Below are 24,717 nucleotides of genomic sequence, written 5' to 3' on the forward strand. Positions count from 1 at the left end.
GTATCTCTCCCGTCCTCTCATTGGTTGTGCGGAATTTCAGTGCCACTGCTGATGGAAAAAGTGCGGAATTACGGATAACCGCACGTTGAGTCTGACAAAGATCCAATCCACAAGGCTGCCCCTGTTGAGCTTAACTGACCCCCCTCACGCTGAATAATTGCCCCTGGATCTTATCGGGCCTTTTACGCCGATTAATGCTATTCTTAGTTGTACCTGGCCAGACTTTGTCACTGTTCAAGGAGAATAATGTTAGGGTCCCTCCTTTGCACGTGACATGCCGGCCTTTCACTATGGCCGACACCCGCTGAATAAGCGGTTGAGCACGGCCCTTGAAATGAGTGATTTCTAATGATTATGAGTGCACAGAGTACGAGAGAAACAGATCTCAACATTGATTTTATGATGATTGTTCAGCTCTCTAATCTTCTTATCAGCCTGTCTTAATTTTGAAGTCAATAATCAAGAAGTCTCCTACGATTGTTCCCCTTTGGGACTTCGCAGTTGATGCGGGCGCCAGAAATACATATTTGACCAACAATCCAACAATAACCCCATACAACGTCTGCAATTTTGAAATGCTGCCATTTTAAGCGCGAAGTAATTCCAGGCGAATGCAAAATAGTATAAATTTTGTTTCAAACCTACTACTACCTTTCTCGATCACATCCCAGGGTAGAGCATTGGTAATTTACATATGCCTCACGGAATTCACATTAGGACGTCATAATCAGCACGTAGGGACAGTGATACCAAAACGATTGACGAAAGGAGACAGAATAGTTGGGAATGTCCCTCGAAGTTGACCTGTCTACCGAGCAGAATTCAACGCGTGAATCGTCAGCTTTTTATACGCCTGAACACTCTCCACAAGCTCGTCAATCTCGATCTGTTCATTGTCTCCGTGTGCGACCAGGATAGATCCTGGCCCATATAGGTATTTCTTATGGTTTCCCTTAAATCGTGGAACATCAGTCCCGTACGAAACAGGGGCAGTCTCGAATCCTAAGTAGAAGTGTCAGCCCATTGCTCCTACAAGTAACAAGCAAGACCCAACGTTGAGCGTACCTTCAACATCATGATCTAGTAAGGTTTCAGGATACTCGAATTTGAACTCCAGTCGAACATTTGCATGTCGGGCAACAATATCCGAGACAATCTGTTTTATCCCAGCCATATCAGTCGCAACGCGCACAGCACAAAGCGCTTTACTTGTTTCCGGGACGATGTTATAGGTCACGCCGCCCTCAATCTTCCCAACATTGAAAGTCGATGGCCCAAGCAGCGAGGAGCCTGGAAATTCCGCTTTAACCAAGTCATTCAGCGTTTCGATAAGTGCGATATTAGCATTCACCCCATGCTGAGGATAACCAGAATGGCTGTCATCGTTAGTTTTAGCAAGCCAAAACAGGTGCCGAAGTGATAGGAAAGGAAGATATATACCAAGCCTTGCCCTCCCCGATCAACTCAAATACCAAATGACCCTTATGTCCAACAACTAATTTCCCCTCGGTCGGTTCCCCGAATATGACACCCTCGAAGCTGAGGTCCTGGCTATTCGCCGCTATCATGCCGGGTCCACCTTTCTCTTCCCCGACGACAAATAATAGCCCCACGTCGCCTTCTTTGACAACGCCTTCTGCCCTCAGCTCTTCTAGAGCGCATATTTGCGCTGCCATGGGACCTTTATCGTCGCATGCGCCCCGCCCATAGATTGTAGATCCCTCGATTCGTAGTGGAATGTAGGGCGGAACGGTGTCCAAGTGTGATGTGAGACATACGCGGGTCTTCCGCTGGGTGCCTAGATAGGCGTAGACATTTTCTCTGGTTGAGTCTTCGGCAATTGGAAGGCGCTCGACGGTATAACCGAGACTAGTGAGGTGGTCGTCTAAGAAGTGGGCGATTTCTTGTTCGTGGTCACTTGTACTCTGGGTTTGCATCAGCGATGATAGGAGTGATACGACAGTGTCGGTGGCCATTTTCCAGGTCAATATCGTGTTAACTTTAGTGATCGTATAAGCGTTGAACTAAAAGTGACGCGAACGATTCTTGTTGGATGCGGAAATCGATTTAATATGCCATGTCGTCATCGGGCATCGGTCCGAACGACCGAACGGATCGGATCAAGATAAGATAAGAGATGCCTATTCAGGTAATTGTCTGTGACAACAAAAGACATCGAAAAGCCAACGCGAAAGCTACAACTGGAATTGCAAATAACAATTGGAAAGGACCAAAGAGCGGCTACAATGGAGCATGAAATAAGACAGAGAGAGTGCCTCATCTGAGAGACCTGAGACAAAAAGCAGTATTTGATCGGTAAATGGTACCGAGTAACTAATTAGGATGCTGCAGAGCTTGAGTAAAATGATAACGATGTTGGTGCCTTCTCCCAATTTTGGAGCTACAGGAGATCGATTAGCTTGTTGACTAACGTTCTCAAATGGTATGAGCTCCTGCTACATTGGATATTCTTCCAATGTGTGAGCAACCTTCTGAGTATGCCGTTACAGATGGTGCTGTCTTTGATTGGTCTTGTGTGGCGACCAATATTGGCTTTCCTAGCAGAAAAGGTTTGAAATGCCAAGTTCAATTAAACAATATACACACCTCGAATGTCAGGCTGCCAGCATTTTACAGCCGTTGTACACCCAGTGCCCTGAGCCCCGAAGCACGGGTCGACCGCATCCACGAACACCAGATATGTCGATACCCCACATTGGTCCAACTAATCTCTCATATGGAGCCCTGGTTGAGGCAGAAGTTAGACCACACTTGAAGCAGGAAGGACAAGACAGAAGGAGTAAGACACCGGGAATGACACGGTCAGAGTATGATCCAAGCCTAGAGGTGAAAGTTTCGAATAGTGTTTGCTACTATCCCTTCATTGCAACATCATATTTTGATTTCCATGGAAGAAGGTCTTTACGCAATGGTGAAACTGGTAAGCATTGACAGCGTTTGAACTTCAAGGGTTGTTCAAGCATTTGGAAACAGAATCTTGAACTTGGTTAACTCTCTTTCGTGTGTGCCCCAACATGGCAAGGTTTACTGTAAAAGACAGCAAATCCAGCGAAAGCATCCATGGAGTAACAGGGTATTTGTTTTTAAAAAATTACCTGGAAGTACTACCAGCATCTAACTAACATGCTGGAAGGTTCTGGTTCTAATAGCATAGAACAATTTGACGAGAGCAGCCACATTTTGCTTGGGGTATCGATTTGGTGATTTGGTCTTGGCATCAACTGCCTCCATCAGTGGCTTTCATTTTAGCAGAGCACGGGGGACGATATGGGCTATCCCAATATAGCTACTAAACAGCCCTAGTGAGCCATTCACTGGGCTGAGATTACTGCTTCATGATCGACGATGCATCTCGGCCGCCGTCGGGAATTGATCGGTGTAGAATGGATGTTTTGTATAGAATGATAGGAACTAAGAAGCAGAACCACGGGTCATGAAAGGGGATTTTCAGCCACAAAGCAGCATCTGCCAATAGCCTATACCCCTGAAACAAACATCCTTTGTGGCTTTCTCCCCCGAAGCCTACCCAGGCGACAGCCTGGACTTCTGGGTCATGCGATGATAATATGAAAAGGCGAAACGGCCCGGGCGAATAAAAGCCTTCTGAGCAAATCGGGGGATCGTACTATGAATCAGACCATCGGATGTGTCATGTTTTCATGTGAGCTTCGAGTATCATCTGATCCTGACTTTTACACCCTGTGGCGTGCTCGTTTCCTAGAGCGATTATTGCTCTATTATTACAAATCTGGTCATGCTCCAGGCGCTCGAGCCTAATTCTTTGCTGGTATCTGCCATTTACTTCAACACCCGATCAATCCTAAAAGTATATTGAACGCTGATTTGAGCCAAGATAGCGTTAGGCCGACCTCAGCGTCGCGTCATAAGTCCCCGCATGTCTCCCCTGGTTCCATGATATTGTAAATCATACAGCGCCGGGAAATTAAGACCAATAGATAGTAATTCATGACATGCTTAAGCTTCTAATCATGTTACGGGCTAATGACATCGGCGCAGGGATTTCTTGTCGGAGGCAGTCAGCAATGACCACCATTTTGAAGAATTGACAGATACGCGCCTAAGCCCAGTTCGTCAGCATAAAACAGTAGGCGAGTAGTCCAGTAGTATAGCTTACGGGGGGCCTTCCATCTCGCCCCAAGGACCTCGAGGACATTCTGGATCTCATTCGCCATGTTTAAGAAGTCTGAATTTCCGGTCTCGCGACTCTGCCACATAAGATTTGCCGCAGCCTGATACAGACAGTCAAGTACCAAGGGACTCATTCTGAGAGCCCCACCAAGATCCATGGCCGAGCGAATGCTTTTTGCGAAATTAAGGACAGCCCCAGATACCTCATTGATGTTGGAGAGCGCCATTTGTTGTACTTCTACATTCCCTGCTACCCCACTAATACCGCCACAACAGTATCTGTCATATAGGAGGAGTGACGCACTGTAACAGATTCCAATGGCAGAAAACAGTGGAAGGTGCGCGGTTGGGTCGTATACTTTCTCGATCCATTGTTCCAGTTCGTTTGAGAGTGTATACGATAGTGCCTGGGCGGTGCGATGCAGCTGCATCGCCTCTTTGTATCGAAAGTCGACGTCGGCGTTGCGATCGTTCAAATGACCAAGTACACGGGTGAGTACGTGCGCTGCTTGACAGGTTCGTGTGAACGGACAAACTTCAATTGTCGTGTTGGCGCGGACTGCGAGCGGTTCCACTACCGTGATTTCCTAGTGCTGTTTAGTAACATGCTTAGCCCGCTTGGTACAAGGGTTGATGTATACACCACGATCCCAGGACTTGTCATCTGCAGGAAGTAAATCCTCTGGTTGTGCATCTTCACACGCAAGTGGGCGGTTCCTGCCGCCTAGGTTGACATATCTAGACAAATCCATCAGTTCGCCTTGTGGTCTGCCAACCAGCATAGGTTTCTGTTTGGTAGAGTTTACCTGTCCAATATGATTACGGCCCACCAAGTGCGACGTCTTTCCTCAAGCTCGACCCAGGTGCCTGTGTTCTTAAGCACACGAGAACATACGGGTGGGTGGACAATACACACCTACTCGGTTAAGCATCTGCGGCGCATCACTGCGCTGGTGAATCCCCATAGCATGTCCCAGTCGTGCGCAATGCCCCACTGTCAGATATGCCGTGGGATAGATAGCATTCGATATCTCATATAATGCAATCAACAGCAACGCTTGCACTACCTTTATGGAGAAGACATTGCTGCTCTCAACATACACATGGCAAGCCTTTGCAGATCTGTAAAGTTCTGCATCGCCAGATTCAACTTCGCTACATGACCGCGTGTGCAATTGCATCGCTATTAATAGAAGACCAAGATCAGGGTCATTTATACGATCCGCATTCGAAAGTTGCTGGTACAGCCGCAATTTGGAAACTGTCAAGAAACGAGCTTCAGTCTCGATCAAGCAGATAACCCGGTGCCAAGTCCGCCTTTGCGGTGATTCCTACCTATAGGAAAGAACGTGTGAACACTATTGAAGTAAACATCAACCTCATGTCGAAATTGTACCGGACTCCGGAGATAACGGAGGCATTCGGGCGGCAGAGAGATGTGTCGGTTGGATTCCGGGTAACTTTGATCCCGAGGAACATCGGAGTCGAGAAACAGAGTGGAGAGACCGTTCGTAATCGAGGAACCAACAGCCGTTGTACTTGACTCATATCCGCTCAGATGAATGCTTCTGCTGGAGAAAGCGGCATTTTCACCGGTTTCCTGGGAATCTGGACTTCCAGTAGTATTGTCTGTAGCTGTCGCGGCGCTTCTGCCAATAGGGGTGTAGTCGCAGACCCGCCCAGTCTTCCGACAGACGGAACATTTAGGTCTCTCTTTCGTACACTTCCGTTTCTGCTTGCGGCAGGTGAGACATGCGTTAATAGCTCGCGAGCTAGGCTTTTGCTGATCTGCCATGACGTTGAGAAAGAACGTCGAGGAAGAACTGACGGCCGATGCGGCCGAAATTGACAGACTTGGCGGACGTACGGGTGCGGATGCGGGCGGGCAAGGGTAGAATAGTTAATCTCAAGAAAATACTAATAGCCACGCACCACTGAGTGCTAATTCTAACAAGTTACGAGTTCATAGATTGCTTTAAATGGCGACTCAAATGGCTCAACTTCCTTGAACTGCGTGAATTGGAATCTTTTCAAAGGGCTTACATTATTCGAATTGCTTGCACGACTTGAATTGCTTTACTAGTCTACTGGTTGGTTTAGGAATGTATAATAGGGGCTGGATCTTGGGATATAGGGACAGAAAACAATCATGACACTATAGCTACCGCAGCCCTTCCTTTACCCTAGAACACGTGGCTTTATGTAAAACGCCAAGATTTCATCTTTTGACCGTTTTGTAAGTTTAGTCAGCCGTAGCGTGCGGCCGCACGTGTATCCACATCCATTCTTTGTGGACCCTCAAGATGATGCTATTCACGACGCTGGCGGCTTTAAGGACGATCTAACTCCGCCATGGAGCTGTACGATTGATTGACATGACGTTAGGCATATTGCAGAATATAAAAGGGCGACAAATCCATGCTTTGTAGAGCCATTGACTGGAACACCTCAGATTGAATATATCCTGTGCAACATATATGCACAACCCACTCCCTATAACCAATAAACCAACGATTTCGTCAAGATGTCCACCACCAACGGCTCTCTCAACAATTCCAAAGGCGGTGCCAACTGCCATCCGACCGCATTGGAGATCGTCCAGAGCAATGGATTAGAAGGCAAGCTCCAGGACAAAGTCATCCTCATCACAGGCTGCTCGTCGGGTATCGGCATCGACACAGCCCGTGCTCTGTCTGTCACCGGGGCTACCCTCTATCTCACAGCGCGTGATTTGAACAAGGCGGAGAAAGCGTTAGGGGACCTTGTCAAGAAACCCAACGTCCACCTCCTAGCCCTTAGCCTCGACTCACTGACCAGCGTGCGCGCCTGTGCGGAGGACTTCCTCTCCAAGAGCTCCCAATTGAACATCCTGATCAACAATGCAGGGGTCATGGCGACACCGGAGGGTCGGACGCAAGATGGATTCGAAACTCAATTCGGTACCAACCACTTAGGCCATTTTACGCTTTTCTACCTGTTGAAGCCTACCCTGTTGGCTTCCTCAACCCCAGAGTTCAATTCGCGCGTTGTCAATGTCTCTTCCATGGCACATCGTTATGGTGAACCTGTCTTGGATAATATTAATCTGGAGGGAATCTATGAGCCGTGGATGGCATACGGTCAGAGCAAGACAGCGAACATCTGGACGGCCAGTGAGATCGAGAGACGATATGGATCTCAGGGTCTTCACGGCTTTAGTGTCCACCCCGGTGGCATCAGGTCTGGGTTGCAGCAATACGTCACCAAAGAACAGCAGGACGCATGGGATAACGATGATGCGATTGCTAGTGTGTGGAAAACTTCAGAGCACGGGGCTGCTACCACCGTTTGGGCCGCGGTAGCAAAGGAGTTAGAAGGAAAGGGCGGGAAATATCTCGAGGATTGTCAGATCGCAGTGAAATATGACCCGAATACTGGAACTGTTGGAAAGGGATACGCCCCTTGGGTGTATGATGAGGCAAAACAGGCGCAGTTGTGGGAAATGTCATTGAACCTGGCAGGGTTACATGCCGAAATCTGATATGACGTCGGAATACTGCAAGTGTAGGGTGAAGAAAAACATTTGATTTCTTATTGGATATCATGTATTGTTGTGAATTCGACTAATATGCAGCTTCTTGCCAGATAGACCAATGAACCAACATTTGCCAAGCATGCCCTAGTAAGATGGAGTCTATCGACCGACACTAAAACCACCAGCCCCAATCACACCGACTCGATGCTGCAGATCAGATCAGCGCGTGGCTAGAAGGCGCATTATGATTCATGCGTACAATCAAGCGATAAACCCCGCCCTGATAAGCTGGTGTTATAAAATACAGTCTTTCTGCCTTCGTGTCCTCTTCGGCATTCACGAAAAAACCTACACTACGTAAAATGGCCTCTCTAACGCTGTCTTCGAGAATTCAATCGCCTTCAGAGCAGGAGAATCAGATTTTTGCGATATTGAATGAATATGCCCAACCTTCCAGCTCCACCACAGCTTCCGCAGTGGCGCAGCGTATCCATGGATTCGCAGCTCCACTTTTGTCGGATTCCAAAGTGGACGGCCTAGAGAATCTGCTCTGGCAATTCTGGAATATCGTCATCAATGTCGCGAAACAGATTCCATGTGATAGCCCGTCGCAGGAACGGCTAGTGGACCTTGTCAAAGCGCTGACCGAGATCCCACCTACGACGATACAGATTTGGGGGGTGAGTGGTCCCGTGTCATGATCCCTTTGGATTGGACTAAAAATTCTAGAATGATACGAAACTCTGGGTGGACCTACCACTTTTGGGGCCTGAAATGAGAGAAGCCTGGAACCGTACGTGTTCACGGATAATAGGCGGAAAAGAAAAGTATACTAATATATCTCAGTCATCCCTACCGGTAGCGAAGCCGAAGAGAAAATCAAAGAATGGATCAACCTAAATTCTTTTGTCGCACGTCTACTCAGCATCAGCCTCGCACCATGGGTTGCTCTCGCCGTATGGGCTCTCCGCGATGCTCTCGAGGAAGAGTCGTCGGGGAGGAAGGCGGACTGCGACATGGCCGTGGCTAGAGAATGGTTTAAACATGGTGGGCCGGTTTTGCGACAGGAAACTATGGCTACAGAGAACAAGGAAGAGCGAATTATGGCTGGTGGATCGTTGTACCAAGGACCAGCAAAGTTGTGCCCTGAACGATGGAACTTCTGGAAGAAACGTCTGAGCCAGATTAGTGATCAAGGGGGTGACGTCGGACAGGTTGCGAGCACAGCGAAGACGGCGATGGATCAGGTGGAAGGCAATTGATAATACCGGAATCGTAGATCCAGTGCAGCGATCCCCAATTCATGCGGAAGCAGCTTCCGTCCTCACATGTTATCACTTGAACCAGGGAAAACATCAATCAACGAAGTCAAATGTGAGTCGGATGGTGGTGCGGAACGTTGGATGAGACCTCCCCGATATCTACCAGTACCCTAATCGGGTATGAGACAGCTTGGTAAAAAGCTACACTTACCTGCACCACGGCCCGGGATTTGTGGATAGCCAATCATTGAGTCGGTTATACTCTGATCAGTAAAAGTATGCTTTTGTTCTGACCTTTCAGCGGTCCATAGTTCAGTACCGGGCCTTAAAAGCGTGACATCACGACTTCTAGAAGGATAGGAACACTGATTAACTTCTAACAACCACTGTACGAGACCCAAGTGATCACTGCTGATGCTACGATCGGAACCCTTATTACAGGCAATCCCACCGCGTATATTTGTCAAAACTGTCGATTGTACGTGAGGTATGTAGGTGACTGATGAATGAAAGTGGTAATTCTGCCACCAAACGCGAGATTACTACTACGATACTGTCCTGGGGATTTCTTCTGGCTACGAATGGAGCAGGCTGGTAGCTGATGACCAGTCCTGAATATTGGAGCCGGCTACTCATCGCCCTCTCGATTGCTGGGGCTGTGGTAGCTACGCTCTTTTACCTTCTCCGGTTGTATAGTCATTGCTTCAGTACCGGGAAGTTTGACGCCAGCGATGTATTCCTAGGCTTTGGACTGGTATTGTCTTATGGCATTACCATAACAACCGTGATCGGTACGTGCACCAGCTCCTATGGGCTACGGCACCCTAATTGACTGAACCAGCGGCATTGGAAGGCGCTGGAATAGACCTCTCGACTCTGCCGCCGAGGACTGCTCATCGGGTAGCAATGGTATGAGGTGTCTACCACTGAAATGGGACATTCACTTACTGCTAGTAGATGTATTGGATAGCCCAAGAATTCTGGCCAGCCGCTCAAGTTTGCATCAAGCTGTCCATTATTATCCTTCTTCGTCGGTTGCTGGGATCTGTGAAAAGAATGCTTTCTCTTACGTTATTCCTCGCTGTCTTTATTGTCGCCTGGGGGTTGGCGGCTCTTTTTGCGAATACTTTCCAATGCTGGCCACTGCAGTATTTTTGGAATAAGGAAGTCGAGGGCCATTGCATAAGTGGAGAGAAGGCACTTTTCATGGCAACTGGATCTGTCTCCTTCCTGCAAGATATAATGTTGTTGGCCATCCCTTTTGCTGTACTATGGCGACTGCAAATGGCCCCACGAAAGAAGGTACTTCTTACCATTCTGTTCAGTATGGGTGGAATGTAAGTCGATAAGTTACTTCAACAGATTGGCACGTGCTATGTACTGACCACCACTAGTGTTTGTACTTTTAGTCTTATGCGTCTGATTGAGTTCAGATATTACCCAACAAACAATCTAACTGGTGAATATATCGACATGCAATCTAGTCCTGATTTCCGCTGACATACCCCAGCAAGCAGCACAAGAGAAAGAATCTGGACGCTTCTCGAAATTGATGTTGCTATTGTCTGCGCCTCAATCGTTCTTATGCCCCCGCTATTCCAACCTTGTACCGATACCTGTAGGAGGATCTACTGCCAAACCATTGGTCGCTTGATGACAGCGGAATGTACCCAACGCGCTGAATCTTGGCCATTTCAAAAGCACTGCACGAACTTCTCCCAGGACGGTCGCTCCGAGGTGCGAGCACAGGCCTATCCTGCGTCAGCTGCGGAGGTGCGCGACCGCAGAGAAAGCATGACAGGGGATTTTATCAGGGTCGAGACGACTATCAGTCGGGACGTTCATGATCGTGAAGTGCTTTGGCCACAGGCTGGTAGATCGTCCTTGACATCAGGGATGCTACCGACAGTCTCAGAAGAGAAACGGATGTCTGATGATATGTCGAATGTTGATTTTAGTGGCGTTGGGTTCAGTTGAGATGCTGGCTATCCATAGACACTGATCTCTATACCGATGATGATTGCACTATTTGAATAGGTAGGCAATTCATCAATAATGTTAGGGCTTCAGGCTGAAACGAACTATATATTGGCAGGCCTGCTTGCTCTTCAGTGTGGCACGAGCCGGAAGACTCGAGCTATCAGAATCATTTCATGCAAGAGGCGCAGGTTGACTCAGCATTGGTGGAAATCTTGGTCTGTCTCAATGTCCATTACCATTATTGATCGTTTAGATCTAAGACAATTTGAGAGATCTCGAAGGTCTAACGCATGATACCTATGATCAATAAGATTGCGGAACATTTCTACGATAGCCGACTTTCGTAGTCCTAGTGGAATCTTTGACTGAATAAGTTAAGAGACATAAACGTGAGTTGCAACCATGGATGGTTAAGTTACCTAGAACATGCCTAGAAACTTCTAAGGCCATTGCCACGGGTACATGAAAAGGTCAACAGACACACTGGAAAAGTGTAATCTTGGTTGTCTCGTGAGAGTATGACGTTCTGGACTCGGTGATTAATTCACGCCTGTGAAACACGCTCGGCTTCTGGCCTCGGCCTGATAACTACTTCATGGCTGTGATAAGACTACGATTCTAGCATATCCCACCGTATCCGATACGCTGCCAGTGGTATCTGGTCGGATGTGCTATCATGCAAATATCCAACAGGCTAATAGCTAGCGTCTGGTTGTTTTATAACCGAGGGTTCTAATGCTCATGACCTGCACTATAGGCTTTAGTCGTGCAGCACAAACTCTCGCTGTGCTACTTAGGACCAGTCAGAAGACAGGCATACGTGCATAGGCCCAATGCTATGCCCTTGCTTGATAGGCTCTCGGCTTTTCTACGGTAGATCCTTCAGACACCGGCAAAATTAAGGCTCAGATCTCACTGATCGACTCCTCGTATGATGTCGGTTTCGTCTATCCGACAAATATCATTCTGATGATTTGCTACAGTGCACGGAGATACGGGTATTGAGAGCGCCGTTTAACTGTTCGTGCAGCCATCGTTCGTGCCCTCCACGGCTGATCGACAAAACCGTCCCCGCACTCCGCATCCTCGGTCCGCCGTAAAGTTAGCATACTTTGCATATGATTGATACAGCTACACCATCTCACTCTACTTTCACTGCAAGAAGGTGGCCTGACAGAGACGGACTCACACCCGGAGGATTGTTAATGTGCTCATCTTATTGGGGTTCCAAGATGGAAGGTGCGGGCGGGGAGTATAAAATGGACTTTCTCGTGCTATCTCATGGGTCTTAGGTGGCGTCAAAGAACACTGTCCGAACAAATCGATGTTCACCATGGAGAACCACGTCTCTCATATAGTTGCGCTATCCAAGCGTGTCCCATTTAGAAGGGTGTTGGGAGTACTGTGGGGGAATCCTATACGACGCGGTGCCACATCGGCAGGTCTTGTCGCAACATATCTCATCCTGGTGGCTTGTTTACGGTTTCAGAGACTACGGAGGTTGCATCGCGAGTATCGCCAATACGCGACCCGTCAAGGGATGGCCTACATGACCGACCATGATGCTTGGGCCATTCAAAAAAAGGTTCTCCAACTGGAATTCCCGACGATATCTCTCAAGGCCCTACAGTTTGCGCTCTTCCGAGTGAATACTCCCTTATGATATGCGACCCAGATGAATACTAACTGGCCGACCAGACATATGGTATCCCCACGATCTCCAAACTGTTACTCAAGACGTCCCAATTCTCCGACCCAGCCACCTCGTTCAAGCGCTATGCCGACACCGGTGCACTCATCGGCCAGTTCATGTCCTTTGAGCCCACCTCCGACCGTGCCCTGACTGCCATCGCGCGAACCAAGTTCCTGCACACCGGCTATCGCAATAGCGGTAGTATTCTCAACTCCGACATGCTATATACTCTGAGCTTGTTTGCGACCGAGCCGATCCGCTTTGTGGAGATGTTCGAATGGCGCTCCATGAGCGAACTTGAGAAATGTGCCATCGGTACATATTGGAAAAACCTAGGGGAGCAACTTGAGATTGACTTCGCGGAGCTGCCATCTGCGAAGACGGGATTCCGAGATGGACTACATTTCCTTGAAGAGATGACCGAATGGAGCCACCGATACGAGGAGCAGTACATGAAGCCTAGCCCGGAGAATAAGGCCGTCGCGGATAAGACTATGGACGTTCTGGTGTATGCGTTGCCGGCTTGGCTGAAGGGTGTCGGCGTGAATTTTGCCTCCTGCATGATGGATGAACGACTACGGGTGGCAATGATGTGAGTCTTGTGCGCTGCGAGCTTTGGTAGCGAGATGCTAACGAGTCAGGTATGACGCCCCATCTGGCATATACTATGGCATCTTCTTTTCTTTGGTCGCTGCTCGCAGGCTCTACCTCCGATATCTTTCTCTGCCACGGCCCAACTTCCTCCGACTGGATGTGTTCTCCGAGGACGCCAATGAGCATGGTCGCCACTATGTGCGTACCTGGAGTGGTGCACCATACTACGTTCAGCCCACCCTATTGAACCGCTGGGGTCTATCGGCGTGGGTTAGTCGGTTGTTCGGACTGCCACTACCTGGGGATGAAGGGGAGAAGTATTATCCCAAGGGGTTTGAGACAGCCGATCTCGGGCCCAAGTATTTTGAAGGAAAAGGCCGCAGCACAGTCCGAGAATATTATGATCAATTGGTGAAAGGCAGGAAAGTAAGGCCTTTTGTGGATTGAATGGTCCATAGAATATACGTCGGTCCTTTGGCTCCTCTAGCAATGAGCCGCTACTATAGTATATACTTAGACTTATTTTTTTATCGAAAGCGTTCCTGGCATTACATTTCAGCTTGACAAATTCCATGGAAACGTATGGCTAGAAAAGCCCCGCGTGCAGAATTTCTTCTGCCTCCATTCTACCATCCAACTAGAAAAAAGGGCTGTCGTGGCGTCATAACGGAAGCGATCCAGACTCTGACTTCAAGCGAATCACCACCGAGGCTCCAGGCTTTGACCTGCCCGTCCCACGGTTCTGACTTTCCCCCAAAGGCTTCTTGATGATAGAAAAATAAAATTATTTCTCTGACATCAGAGGAATCTCATTGCCACCGCCCGCCTAGAATCCCATCAATAAAGCCAATTAAGCCACTAGTTCATTGACTATTTCAACCGCCTCCCTCGGGCCAATGTAGGCGTCGTCCCTTCTGCCCTATCTCTCCTTCTAATCATCGCCGTCATGCCCAGTCGCAAATCATCAAGATCTTCGGTAACGCAAAGCGCTGGACTGAACCATCGCCCGCCCGATAAGCTTGACGTCTGGATCCTCGGCAGCGGCATTGCCTCCCTCACAGCTGCCGTACACTTAATCCAGGAAGCCAATGTGCCTGCAGAAAAGATTCATATTCTGGAGAAGCTCGCTGTGGCAGGGGGAGGTACGATTAGCCGAGGGGACTCTGTGAATGGGTACAATTATCGGGCAGGAGGGATGCCTCCCTTCAACGGCTCGGCCATGGAAGAACTCCTCTCGGTGGTTCCCTCTAGGACGCGAAAGGGAAAGACCGCTCTAGACGATATTATAGAGTTCGGAAGTCACGCTCTCAATGGGACATCCCACACACGCCTCCTCACCCGGAGGTCCCATGGCCTGGGGTGTATCGATCCCCACAAAATCAACCTAGGGCTCCGAGACCGGATAGAGCTTTTCGTGATGGTCTCGAAAACCGAAAAGGCTCTAGGGAGAACCCGGATAAAGGATCACTTTGGCGAGAGCTTCTTCAAGAGTAATTACTGGCTAACACTGGCCACCACGTGAGCAAACACAGTCACCAATAGGGAGTGATGTGAAGACTAATTGTTTACCAGGTTCGGCTTCCAGCCATGGCACAGCGCGGCCGAATTACGTCGATACATCGCCTGTTTCATGCACGATGTCCATGATATTAACTTCCCGCGCGTTCTCGACTGTGGTCGCTATAATCGCCACGAAGCCATTGTGGCGCCCATCGCGCATTTCCTAACATCCCAAGGTGTGGACTTTCAGTTCAATACCACTGTCTCCGATATCATCATAGACCCGAAGAACGAGAACCGCGTATCGGCTATTTGCGCACACAGAGATGACGAGCGTGACCACAAGATCGTGCTGGGACCAAACGACATCGTCATTGTTTCCGTGGGCTCCGTCATGTCCGGGACGACGACGGGTAGCAACACCGAACCGCCGTCACTAGGGCTAATGGAGATCGACAACGATCTGGATGAAAACTGGCTCTTATGGCTCGAGCTCTCGACGAAGAACCCAAAATTCGGAAATGCATACAATTTCTGCACGCGCATGTCGGAATCTCGCTTGGAATCGTTTACCGTCACGCTCAAGGATCCCGAATTCTTCAACCGATTCTGTAAGTTAACAGGTAACCAGCCTGGTACAGCCGCGTTCGTGACTTTGAAGGATAGTAGCTGGATCATCAGCCTGAATATCCCGCAGCAGCCACTATTCCCAGATCAACCAGGCGACGTGCAAGTGCTTTGGGGTTATGCGCTCCGTCCCGAGGCGCAGGGCGACTATGTTAAGAAGCCGATGCTGTCCTGTTCTGGGGAGGAGATCTTGAGGGAAATACTTCATCATTTGCAATTTCCGGTCGAGACGATATTGAAGAATTCCATCACGATCCCGTGTGTCGTCCCACGCATGACCGCGACAATGCTACCCCGGACATGTGGCGATCGACCACAGGTGATACCAGAGGGAATGACGAACTTGGCACTAATTGGACAATTTGTGGATATACCGGATGAGGTCGTGGTTACCATGGATTATGGTGTGAGAGGGGCGCAGATGGCAGTGCGTCGATTGATGGGCTTGGATATTGAGGGTAAGAAGTCGAAGCGAAGTTCTGCAGTCAGCCTCTTGATGTAGTTTAGAACGAGTTGTATTTGTACCCATTTTCACGTCTGAATGACTAGAAACGTTAAATAACTCTCTATTCTTACTTCTGTATCATACTCTCGGCCCTCGGGTATTCCCTGGGCGGGGATTTTCATGGTTTTGTAAATCTATACTCAATTCGGTCATAGTAGTATTGATTATGGGTCCACGATGTCTATCTCAATATCTTACCACTTTTTGCCAATGCCACTATGCTCTACTTATCGATATCAATAGTCATTACCACGTAGGTACATTAACCCAGTCGAAAAAGCTTCTATTGCTACTAATTAACGGACAGTAACGATTTTTGGCGCGTCTCTATTGGCAGCTTCCCAAATCCCTATCTTTTGTCTTCAATCCAATCATAGTGGGCCGGGGCTAATTTGAAACCAGTCCAATCGCATACCCGCGTGAAACAGAAGATATGCAAGTCAATATAATATGGCTTATCACCGTCGGACAGCGCCGCAGAGTGATCCATGGCGTTGTCGATAGAGGGGCCGCTAATCCGGCCTCTTCCGGAAAGTCGATGGGAAAATAAGCAGGTTGCCATTCAAGCTTTCAACTGGGGTCCATAATTTAGGGCTTTATTCATTCCCGCTCCTGCTTTGCGCTGTTATTGGCCACCAACTCAACTCCCCCCGACGCCTTTGTTCCGCCACTTGGAGCCAGCAGCGATAAGAGAGTCTGGCGACTCATTGTCTCCGCATCCTAGCCTGCTCTGATTGAACGATTCCATAGTGCGGCCCACATTCTGTTATGTTATCTCCAAATCTGGGATTGTGGCAGTTATGCTTGAGCAAGCTCTACCCTCATGGAGGCCGTGGGCTCATCCCGGCTATAAATCCCCCCGCACCCTGATGGAAAAGGCCTTTCTTTTATTATATCACACGCCCTAAAAAAATGTTATTCAAAAGCATCGTGTCAACGGCTATCTTAGCCGCTGCCCTGTGCACCGACAATGTATCTGCTGCCAAACATGGCCGGTTCGGCCAAAAGGCCCGCGATTCTTTGAACCTCGCTAAGCGAGCTGCGGAACAGCAGAAGTCGTCGTTCAAGACGCCAATTGATGACTTCCGGTTTCTAACCAATAAAACAAAATGTGAGTCAAAACATATCTATATCGCGACATAGCTAACAGACAGGGTTGGTTCCAAATAGCCTACCGAGTCGACCACCTCCCAGATGTTCCCTTTGATGTCGGTGAGATGTACTCAGGATTGGTCCCCATCGACAAAGACGACAAGTCGAGGGCTCTTTTCTTCGTCTTCCAGCCTACACTTGGCGATCCTGTTGACGAGATCACAATCTGGCTCAACGGAGGACCCGGATGTAGCTCTCTTGAGGGTTTCTTTCAGGAAAACGGCCGGTTTACATGGCAGCCAGGCACGTTTGCGCCTGTCGAGAACCCATACTCCTGGGTGAATTTGACAAATGTGCTCTGGTACGTTCACACTCACTGAATACGGTCTACGAGTGGTCTAACCTCTCATGCTACAGGGTCGAGCAGCCGGTTGGTACAGGATTTGCGATCGGCAAGCCAAATGCCACAACCCAGGAAGAAACCGCTGAGGACTTTGTGAGATTCTTTAAAAATTTCCAAGAGCTCTTTGGCATCAAGAACTTCAAGATCTACGTTACTGGTGAAAGTTACGCTGGGCGTTATGTTCCATACATCTCCGCTGCCATGCTGGACCGGAACGACACGGAGCACTATGACCTGAAAGGTGAATAGCTGCTATCGCATTGCCAGGAAACCAGTATGGAACTCACGCTAATGATATAATAGGCGCCCTGGTATACGACCCCTGTATCGGCCAACACGACTACGTTCAAGAAGAAGTGCCCGCCGTGCCCTTCGTCCAGCAAAACGCCAACCTCTTCAACTTCAACACCAGCTTCATGTCGGAACTCGAGAGGCTCCACGACTCATGCGGCTACAAGGACTATCTAGACGAATATCTCGTCTTCCCTCCCGCTGGCGTGCAGCCCGAAAAGTCCTTCAACTATACCAGCGACGCCGATTGTGACGTCTTCGACCTCATCAGCAACGAAGCCATGGTCGCCAACTCCTGTTTCGACATCTACGAGATCAACCTCATGTGTCCCCTTGCCTGGGATGTCCTCGCCATGCCTACAGCATTCAACTACCAGCCCGCTGGAGCGACCGTGTACTTCGACCGCCCAGACGTCAAACGTGCCATGCACGCGCCCCTGAACGTCACTTGGTCGGGCTGTTCAAGCGAGAACGTCTACGTCGGTGGCGACGCCGGCCCCGAGCAAGAGGGAGATTTATCTGCGAACCCGATCGAGCGCGTCCTCCCGCAAGTCATTGAGGGAACAAACCGCGTTCTGGTTAGCAACGGCGACTATGACATGATCATCCTCACCAACGGGACATTGCTTGCCATCCAGAACATGACCTGGAACGGACAGCTTGGATTCCAATCTGCGCCGGCTACCCCTATTACCATCGATCTGCCTGATCTTGCGTGGGGAGAGGTGTTCGAGGAGAATGGCCAGGCGATGTTGCAGAGCCAGGGCGTTATGGGTGTGCAACATTATGAGCGTGGACTTATGTGGGCTGAGACTTACCAGTCTGGACATATGCAGCCGCAGTACCAGCCGCGGGTGACGTACCGTCATCTGCAATGGCTGTTGGGTCGTGTCGATAAGCTTTGAAGAGTGCTGTAAAGACAATGATCCATGGAGGATGATAATGAGTAGACTGTTTTTCATTACACTCGCGCCTGGAAACGACGGCTAAGGGTGAAGAATGTACATATAGTTGAATAGGTACCAAAAAGGGGCTCTTACAGCTACGAATATGGACTGCGGTATAGTCTGCTGTACACGATATTCGAAATATTGGTTCTTGGTCACGGGTCACAATGTTTCGGAGCGTTTACTCAACTCCAATGAGCGTTGATGAGTCTTAGCAGGCAGCTACTTGTAGGGTGCGGGGTATACCTTGGTGGCATTTCTCCAGCGACAGTCTGCGTCACTAATCCCTGAAAGCGAAGGCCAATGTCTGGCTATCTATGGATGGGGAGTTACATCCGGAAGGGCCACTTGGGCGCCGGCGTGGCATTGCTGGGCCAAACATGCATAAGGCTGCGACCGCGGGAGAGGCTGGGCTCGATTTAGCCTCTCATACGTCCAAATGATCAGCTTATGCCCCCTTGTATGGCTTCGGGGCCGAGTAGTGCGTTACCAACAGCTTGGCATTATATCATGGTCAACAAGCGCTGCGTCGAGGTGTGTTCAGTTTAACTGTAGTTGAGTTGAAGCCCCCGTTTCTAGTATGAGACGATGAATACTTGGACTTCCAGGCAGTGCGCATAACAAGCACTGAGACCATGATTGTTAGTAATAGTTCCTAAGATTTACCATTCCTGCTGCACTCCACTTGGATCGACTTCCAGCTGATAGCGCCCGGTATCCCCACAATCTTATGGTCACCTTCGAACAGCCTTACTTAAGAGAGTTCTCTTTCCTATTAGGAATACTTAAGAGACCGTACTCCAAAATCGCCACTTACTATGAAGCTGTCACAACAGTCCCTCCTCAGCATCGTCTCACTATGTCTTCTTCCTTTACATGCTACTTCCTACCAAGTTACCGAATACCCAGACAGCAAATGCGAAGAAGCACCATTAGCCACCCATCATCTAAACAGTGCTCATCCCTGCACAAGACTCCATGGGAGTACTACACTCGCAACACGCATGGAGCCCGATAACAACAACGACGATCAATACGAGATCGCCCTCTACCGATCCGATACCTGCGAAGGCGAAGTCTTCCGAGTAATCCACAAATCAAAAGGATGTCTGATTCAGAACATCATTGGCTCCACTGAGGCCAAGTCCGCTCGCATTGTGCCGAAGCCTGTAGAAGTAAGCACGCGCAACGGCAAGTCCGTTGCCAAGGACAAAGAGGGCCAGGCTGGCAGTGAGATACGACCTCTTATCTCCCCGTCTTTACAGATAAGCTTTAGAACTATGGATGAGGAGGTAAACGGACTCGTTCGCAGTGGATGGTCTGCGGAATATAGTGTGCCTGTATGTGAGAAGGCTCGTCGTCAGAATAACAGCCTACAGAGGGTCTTCCGCAGTGGTGTGGATGGTTTTGCTAGGGCTTTCAATTTTGGTGTTTCTACAGTCCGGGACTATGTTTCTCGTCTGCGCTTGGCGAGTCAGTTGCAGGGTGGCCATGCCGAGGGTGAATCTGGTGCAACTAAGACGGATACGCTGGAAGAGCAGTTGGGCATTGCGAGGGAATACACTAATAAGGTAATGAGTTTCTGCGCTCGAGATCCAGAATGCCTGGCCTTTGCTACTCAGCTCTATGAGAGGAATACGAGTGAGCAGAACTTGACAGCGAACTAAAGACTTCTGTCCTCGAAGCGCGAAGAACACTCGCATGGTGTACATAGGTATGGAGGTGTGCTGTCTACATCTTAACACCGATAGACATATATTTCTTGCATGCTTGCTGCATTAGAGTTGTGATTAATTTCACTTTTGCCCATCAAGAAGCAGACCTATTAAACGAACTGACCAAGTAATCCATATTAGATACAGATGCCAATGTAACAGTCATTAGGATAACTATAAGCTGAAAACATAATACAAACACCCAAATAGGTATCACACATCAATGCTTGAGAAATTGGCTTTCCTCCTTCAGCCAGGTATCAAAATCCTTCAACCCCGGATGGATCTGCTTGATCTGCTGGATATCGGCACCATATCCATGATTATAGAACCACTTGAACATGAGCTTCAAATCCTTAGCCATCAGCATAATGAAGTAAGCCACGAAACGGAACGTAGTGGGCACACTTTGCCCCGTATGGGTTTTGAACTTCTTTGCCATCTGCTCGAAAGTGAGCTCATCGCCTGCTAGGGAGAGGCACTGGTTCTTGAATCGGTCGTGCTGCAACAGGACCTTGGCCGCAATGATGCCGATATCGCTAGTCGCAATGCATTGGAGAGGCTTTCCCTGTAGATAGGCGTCCCAGGAAGTGAAGGTCACTTTGCCGATAAAGTCCGCTGTAAGGTTGTCATAGAAGAACACGGGTCGCAGAACGGTCCAATCCATAGACCCGTCTTTGGTCTTTTCGAATAGGTAGTGTTCAATGTTATACTTGGTAATGAAATGAGGAACATTGGTGGGATTGTCTGTCGAGGCATCGCCACCGCGGTCTACAGATGTTTGGACGAAGTGTTGCACGCGCTGTATAATTGCTTCATCGATCAAGGCCTTGCCTTGGCGTTCTTCGCTTTCGAGACTCTCGCCCTTGGCAAAGGGGCTCTATTTATTTCAAACACCCTCGGTCAGCCTACCATATTCTGCATCCAAGTGACTGCTTGATATCCCGTACCTGGAGACTGAACACACCCCAAACGGGCAAGGATGAGGCTTTCTTGGCGTTTTCAAAAATCCCCGCAGGATTGTTAAGATCGCCTTGAACTAACTTAACCTTGTCGGACTTCTGAGCCAGTTTCTGGGCCGCTGGAGACTGGGCATTGCGGGTGACGGCGAGGATCTCCACATCTGCCTCCTGGGCCAGTAGCCCGTCGACTACAGCACCACCTTGCTTGCCGGTGGCGCCGGTGATCAGGAGAGCGATAGTCATTGTGCGGAGAGTTTATCGAGGATGTTTCAATGACACTGTGATGATTTGGTTCCTGACAGGCTTGGAAGGCTGTCCTCCTTATGTACCGAGAGCTTTACATGCTTGATTTCAAACAGAATTGTAGGTCTTTTTCGGACATTCAACCCTAGCAAGGGATAATCGTGATGTCATGTTGGTCAGCAGACCCCGACGCCGAGACCGAGAAGGACTAAGGCAGAAAAAATGATGACTAATGCCGCACTGCGCTTGTTTTTAATTGTGGATCTCAATAATAAACAATCTCTAATCTAATAATATTCACAGAAGCCAGCGCTAGAATTGGGTATTGTTGAAGTGAACAGACGGTAACGGTAAAGAGTTCAGAAGTGGAAGAATACAAAGGAATTACCCCCCCGAATACACGTCCGCCGGGCGATAAATTGGTTGAACTCATTTATTTGAGCTTGCCAACACCAGCATTGGCCATGACGTTCTTGGGAATATCAGCAACAGGGGTAGTGGGAGGAATGGAAGCCTTGTAGGCAGCAGCCTTCTTCAAGACGTCGGCATCGGTACGAGGAGGAAACTGGCCAGACTTGACCAACTGGTTGACCTCACAGCTTCGGCTGATGGCGCCGTCGCAGCCACGGCCAGCCTGGGTGTTGGGGACGTTGTAGATGATGGCACCGCTCTTCAGGGTAGTGTCGGTGATGGGAGTGTCAACGCCCTCCCAAACGTTACCCTCCAGCAGCATCCAGGTGTTGGCATCAACGTCGAAGGAGTGGCCACCGATGTTCTGGAAGTAGTTGTTCACGCCGTGGAAGAAGTTCTCGGAGTTAGTCTTGGTCGTGCCCATGTGAGGAGCGCGGCCGGAGACGTCGTGGACCCAGTTACCGGCAAAGGTGTAGTAGTCCTTCTCACCGATCAGCAGCAGAGTCCAGTAGTGCTTGCCGTTGCAGCCAGCGGACCATTCCGTACGGCCGTCGAATTCGTTGTTGGAAATGGTAACGTGCCCGGCGGGTTGCCAGCCGCTGACGATGTGCTGGCGGCCAATAAGGGAGAACTATCACATTAGTCAGTTTAGCGCACGCGTGAAGATGTATAGACGAATATGGTTCACCTTGTTATGGTCAATCCAGACCTGGTCAGCGCCAGTCAACGTAATGGCATCACCGCCCCAGACGTACTGAGGGTTCAAGTCCTGATATGGTCAGCTAGTAATCTCAACAACAGCGAGCTCACCTAAGACCTACAGTGAAGTGAATGTTCTGGATGATCACGTTCTTGTTGCCGTTGGTAATACGGAGACCCTTTCCGCGGATAACACCCTTGCTGCCAACACCGACGATACTCTTGTTCGAGCCGACGTCGATCGCCTTCTTAGGAGCGTTGTCATATTCACAGTCTATCCACGTGCCATCGTCGCACTTGTCCTGGATCCAAGCTTGCCCCTTCGAGGTACCCCCCTCACAGGTAGTGGTCTTGGTGCTGCAGCACTTACCCTTGGTGGTACCCTCAGTACCAAGGAAGTTCCACTCACGGTCAATGAGGATCACACGGGGAACATCGTCTGACAACCAGCCCACAAGCCTAGCCCATTTTATCAGCAAATCTGCATAAAGCCAGAACACCGTCCAAATCAAACATACTCCTGCAGGCTGGAGGGGGCAGCTGCCTTAGCATTTCCACCACCGGTGGTACCAGCAGCGAAGCCGAAAGGTGTGCCCTGGACCTGCGCATGGGCAGTGGCTGCCAAGAATAAACCCAAAAGGGCGGCGATCTTCATTGTGCCTTCTTCTGTGGTCGATTCACTCTCAGAGTAGGTAGGTTCTGGTTTCCAGCATCCGGTGAGAGTCGATCATGGTTAAATAGGCACAGAGATGACGTTCAAACTACCCCTAAATCAACGTTCCGATTCCACATGTTCAGCGGCCAAAACAACCTTCGCACCAGGGCGAATATCGAGACCCTGAGCTGCTCCGTTCGCCGTTCGAGCATGCGTGGATCTTTTGCCAAGGCGAGCCAAATCCGTTAATTTAGACCCCATTCAGGGCACAATATCTTAAACCGCCAATTAGTGTTTGACGCATATTAATTCTAAAAATGCGCAGGTGCCCAGGACCCTTTGCCAAGTCGATAGCTCGCGAAGATGTAGGATATAAATTGGTTCAGGGCCGCACTTATCGTAGATCACTTCTAACTTTGGGTCGCATTGATCATTTCACCCGGATGGCAATAACAGGCTCAATTAATATACACCTCTCTTCTAGCAATCTTCCGATTCCAGATTCACCGTGGGACTGGCATTTATGTTATCCCTGTCTTTGGGCATTATGCATTTGGTACCGTACATGCTCGGAGATCCAAGATTAGAATATCATTCACTGTGGATGCTATCCGAAACATATCGATTCGCCGAGTATGCTCCGATATTCTCTCGATAACCCACAGGGAAGCACGATTTTTCAGCCTTTACAGCCTCAACGTTCAGGACGGATGCATGGTAGGCAACAACATCGGAAAGGTTTCCCATGCCCCTGTTCTATCCTCTTCTCAAGACCACTACCAGGACGTAAATTAAAGACCAAACCGGCCTAGTCCCACTTGGCCAGTAGACGAATGGGGCGATAGGGCACTCTATCCCAGCTTCCGAGCATCCGATCCAACTTTCATTGAAGCGCATCAGTCAATGCTGAAGGGTCGTATCAACATGACCCAGTAATGATCGCCTGCTATCACCCCTGCCACCCCCTCTCTTTCTTCCACTCACACAGATCTGGTTTTGGAATTATGACACGTTGTTCTCGAAGATCTTTCACCGTTGCAGTTGGCTGAGAAGAGTGAGTTAGCGAATTTGAGTGCGGGGCCTGTAATTAAGCTAAATCCTTCCTCTCTATGGTGGAACAGAATCGTGCGCTATTCCTGGTGGCTCCATCCAATACCACGTGCCAGGCATTGTTTAATAGCCGATGGAAGCTAACACTTATAGTATACGGAGTGACAGGAGCTGGTTGTGGTTATGGTCAATGTGTGGTAGCTTTAGGCTACTAGTTGATACTCTTTACAGAAGACTATACAATGAGGTCAATTAACCACAGACAGTTGATTCGGTTTTTATTAGAGCAGGCACTCTATTTGCTTTTACTTAGCATATCTCCACAGTTCGTCGAAGTGTGGATTTCCACACCTTCTACGCCCAAGGTCTACTTCTGGCATAGTTGGTATCTAGCCTCATACCAT

At 49.1% G+C, this 24,717-nt stretch overlaps 11 protein-coding genes across 11 annotated transcripts; 7 read left to right on the plus strand and 4 right to left on the minus strand.

The window, feature by feature from the left end:
- Positions 1–600: 600 nt before the first annotated feature.
- BDV38DRAFT_95387 (M20 family metallopeptidase) lies at positions 601–2,276 on the minus strand. Its single transcript, XM_032064184.1, has 3 exons — positions 1,441–2,276; positions 1,066–1,376; positions 601–1,002 (listed from the first exon to the last, which is right to left on the minus strand). The coding sequence occupies exons 1-3, from the start codon at positions 1,974–1,976 to the stop codon at positions 809–811; spliced, it is 1,041 nt and encodes a 346-aa protein (XP_031919031.1). The 5' UTR covers positions 1,977–2,276; the 3' UTR covers positions 601–808.
- Positions 2,277–4,058: 1,782 nt separating this feature from the next.
- BDV38DRAFT_277779 (uncharacterized protein) lies at positions 4,059–5,965 on the minus strand (the record flags this gene model as incomplete). Its single annotated transcript, XM_032058566.1, has 6 exons — positions 4,059–4,099; positions 4,157–4,757; positions 4,812–4,908; positions 4,977–5,037; positions 5,087–5,501; positions 5,567–5,965. 6 exons carry the CDS (start codon positions 5,963–5,965, stop codon positions 4,059–4,061), a joined length of 1,614 nt encoding a protein of 537 aa, XP_031919032.1.
- Positions 5,966–6,330: 365 nt separating this feature from the next.
- BDV38DRAFT_234330 (uncharacterized protein) lies at positions 6,331–7,792 on the plus strand. The gene has a single exon (XM_032053231.1). The coding sequence runs from the start codon at positions 6,695–6,697 to the stop codon at positions 7,688–7,690; it is 996 nt and encodes a 331-aa protein (XP_031919033.1). The 5' UTR covers positions 6,331–6,694; the 3' UTR covers positions 7,691–7,792.
- A 7-nt stretch (positions 7,793–7,799) lies between these two features.
- On the plus strand, positions 7,800–9,247 carry BDV38DRAFT_95423 (DUF3632 domain-containing protein). The gene is made up of 3 exons (XM_032064185.1): positions 7,800–8,364; positions 8,414–8,477; positions 8,531–9,247. The coding sequence occupies exons 1-3, from the start codon at positions 8,047–8,049 to the stop codon at positions 8,944–8,946; spliced, it is 798 nt and encodes a 265-aa protein (XP_031919034.1). The 5' UTR covers positions 7,800–8,046; the 3' UTR covers positions 8,947–9,247.
- BDV38DRAFT_95432 (uncharacterized protein) lies at positions 9,248–11,022 on the plus strand. The gene is made up of 5 exons (XM_032064186.1): positions 9,248–9,737; positions 9,788–9,855; positions 9,904–10,283; positions 10,341–10,405; positions 10,457–11,022. Exons 1-5 carry the CDS (start codon positions 9,548–9,550, stop codon positions 10,921–10,923), a joined length of 1,170 nt encoding a protein of 389 aa, XP_031919035.1. The 5' UTR covers positions 9,248–9,547; the 3' UTR covers positions 10,924–11,022.
- A 1,237-nt stretch (positions 11,023–12,259) lies between these two features.
- BDV38DRAFT_277783 (uncharacterized protein) lies at positions 12,260–13,660 on the plus strand (the record flags this gene model as incomplete). Its single annotated transcript, XM_032058567.1, has 3 exons — positions 12,260–12,571; positions 12,625–13,211; positions 13,261–13,660. The coding sequence occupies 3 exons, from the start codon at positions 12,260–12,262 to the stop codon at positions 13,658–13,660; spliced, it is 1,299 nt and encodes a 432-aa protein (XP_031919036.1).
- Positions 13,661–14,120: 460 nt separating this feature from the next.
- Positions 14,121–15,909, plus strand: BDV38DRAFT_234336 (oleate hydratase). The gene is made up of 2 exons (XM_032053232.1): positions 14,121–14,731; positions 14,786–15,909. Exons 1-2 carry the CDS (start codon positions 14,160–14,162, stop codon positions 15,840–15,842), a joined length of 1,629 nt encoding a protein of 542 aa, XP_031919037.1. The 5' UTR covers positions 14,121–14,159; the 3' UTR covers positions 15,843–15,909.
- Positions 15,910–16,757: 848 nt separating this feature from the next.
- Positions 16,758–18,536, plus strand: BDV38DRAFT_267591 (Alpha/Beta hydrolase protein; the record flags this gene model as incomplete). Its single annotated transcript, XM_032056620.1, has 4 exons — positions 16,758–16,956; positions 17,016–17,298; positions 17,355–17,581; positions 17,644–18,536. The coding sequence occupies 4 exons, from the start codon at positions 16,758–16,760 to the stop codon at positions 18,534–18,536; spliced, it is 1,602 nt and encodes a 533-aa protein (XP_031919038.1).
- A 231-nt stretch (positions 18,537–18,767) lies between these two features.
- BDV38DRAFT_234339 (uncharacterized protein) lies at positions 18,768–20,398 on the plus strand. The gene has a single exon (XM_032053233.1). The coding sequence runs from the start codon at positions 19,397–19,399 to the stop codon at positions 20,243–20,245; it is 849 nt and encodes a 282-aa protein (XP_031919039.1). The 5' UTR covers positions 18,768–19,396; the 3' UTR covers positions 20,246–20,398.
- Positions 20,372–21,714, minus strand: BDV38DRAFT_95477 (NmrA-like family protein). Its single transcript, XM_032064187.1, has 2 exons — positions 21,244–21,714; positions 20,372–21,173 (listed from the first exon to the last, which is right to left on the minus strand). The coding sequence occupies exons 1-2, from the start codon at positions 21,496–21,498 to the stop codon at positions 20,514–20,516; spliced, it is 915 nt and encodes a 304-aa protein (XP_031919040.1). The 5' UTR covers positions 21,499–21,714; the 3' UTR covers positions 20,372–20,513.
- A 1-nt stretch (position 21,715) lies between these two features.
- On the minus strand, positions 21,716–23,488 carry BDV38DRAFT_293459 (polysaccharide lyase family 1 protein). The gene is made up of 4 exons (XM_032062252.1): positions 23,127–23,488; positions 22,731–23,067; positions 22,598–22,678; positions 21,716–22,540 (listed from the first exon to the last, which is right to left on the minus strand). Exons 1-4 carry the CDS (start codon positions 23,261–23,263, stop codon positions 21,932–21,934), a joined length of 1,164 nt encoding a protein of 387 aa, XP_031919041.1. The 5' UTR covers positions 23,264–23,488; the 3' UTR covers positions 21,716–21,931.
- Between the last annotated feature and the right edge of the window lie 1,229 nt (positions 23,489–24,717).

The sequence above is a fragment of the Aspergillus pseudotamarii genome (genome assembly GCF_009193445.1).
Source record: "Aspergillus pseudotamarii strain CBS 117625 unplaced genomic scaffold BDV38scaffold_3, whole genome shotgun sequence".
Taxonomy (NCBI): Eukaryota; Fungi; Ascomycota; class Eurotiomycetes; order Eurotiales; family Aspergillaceae; genus Aspergillus; species Aspergillus pseudotamarii.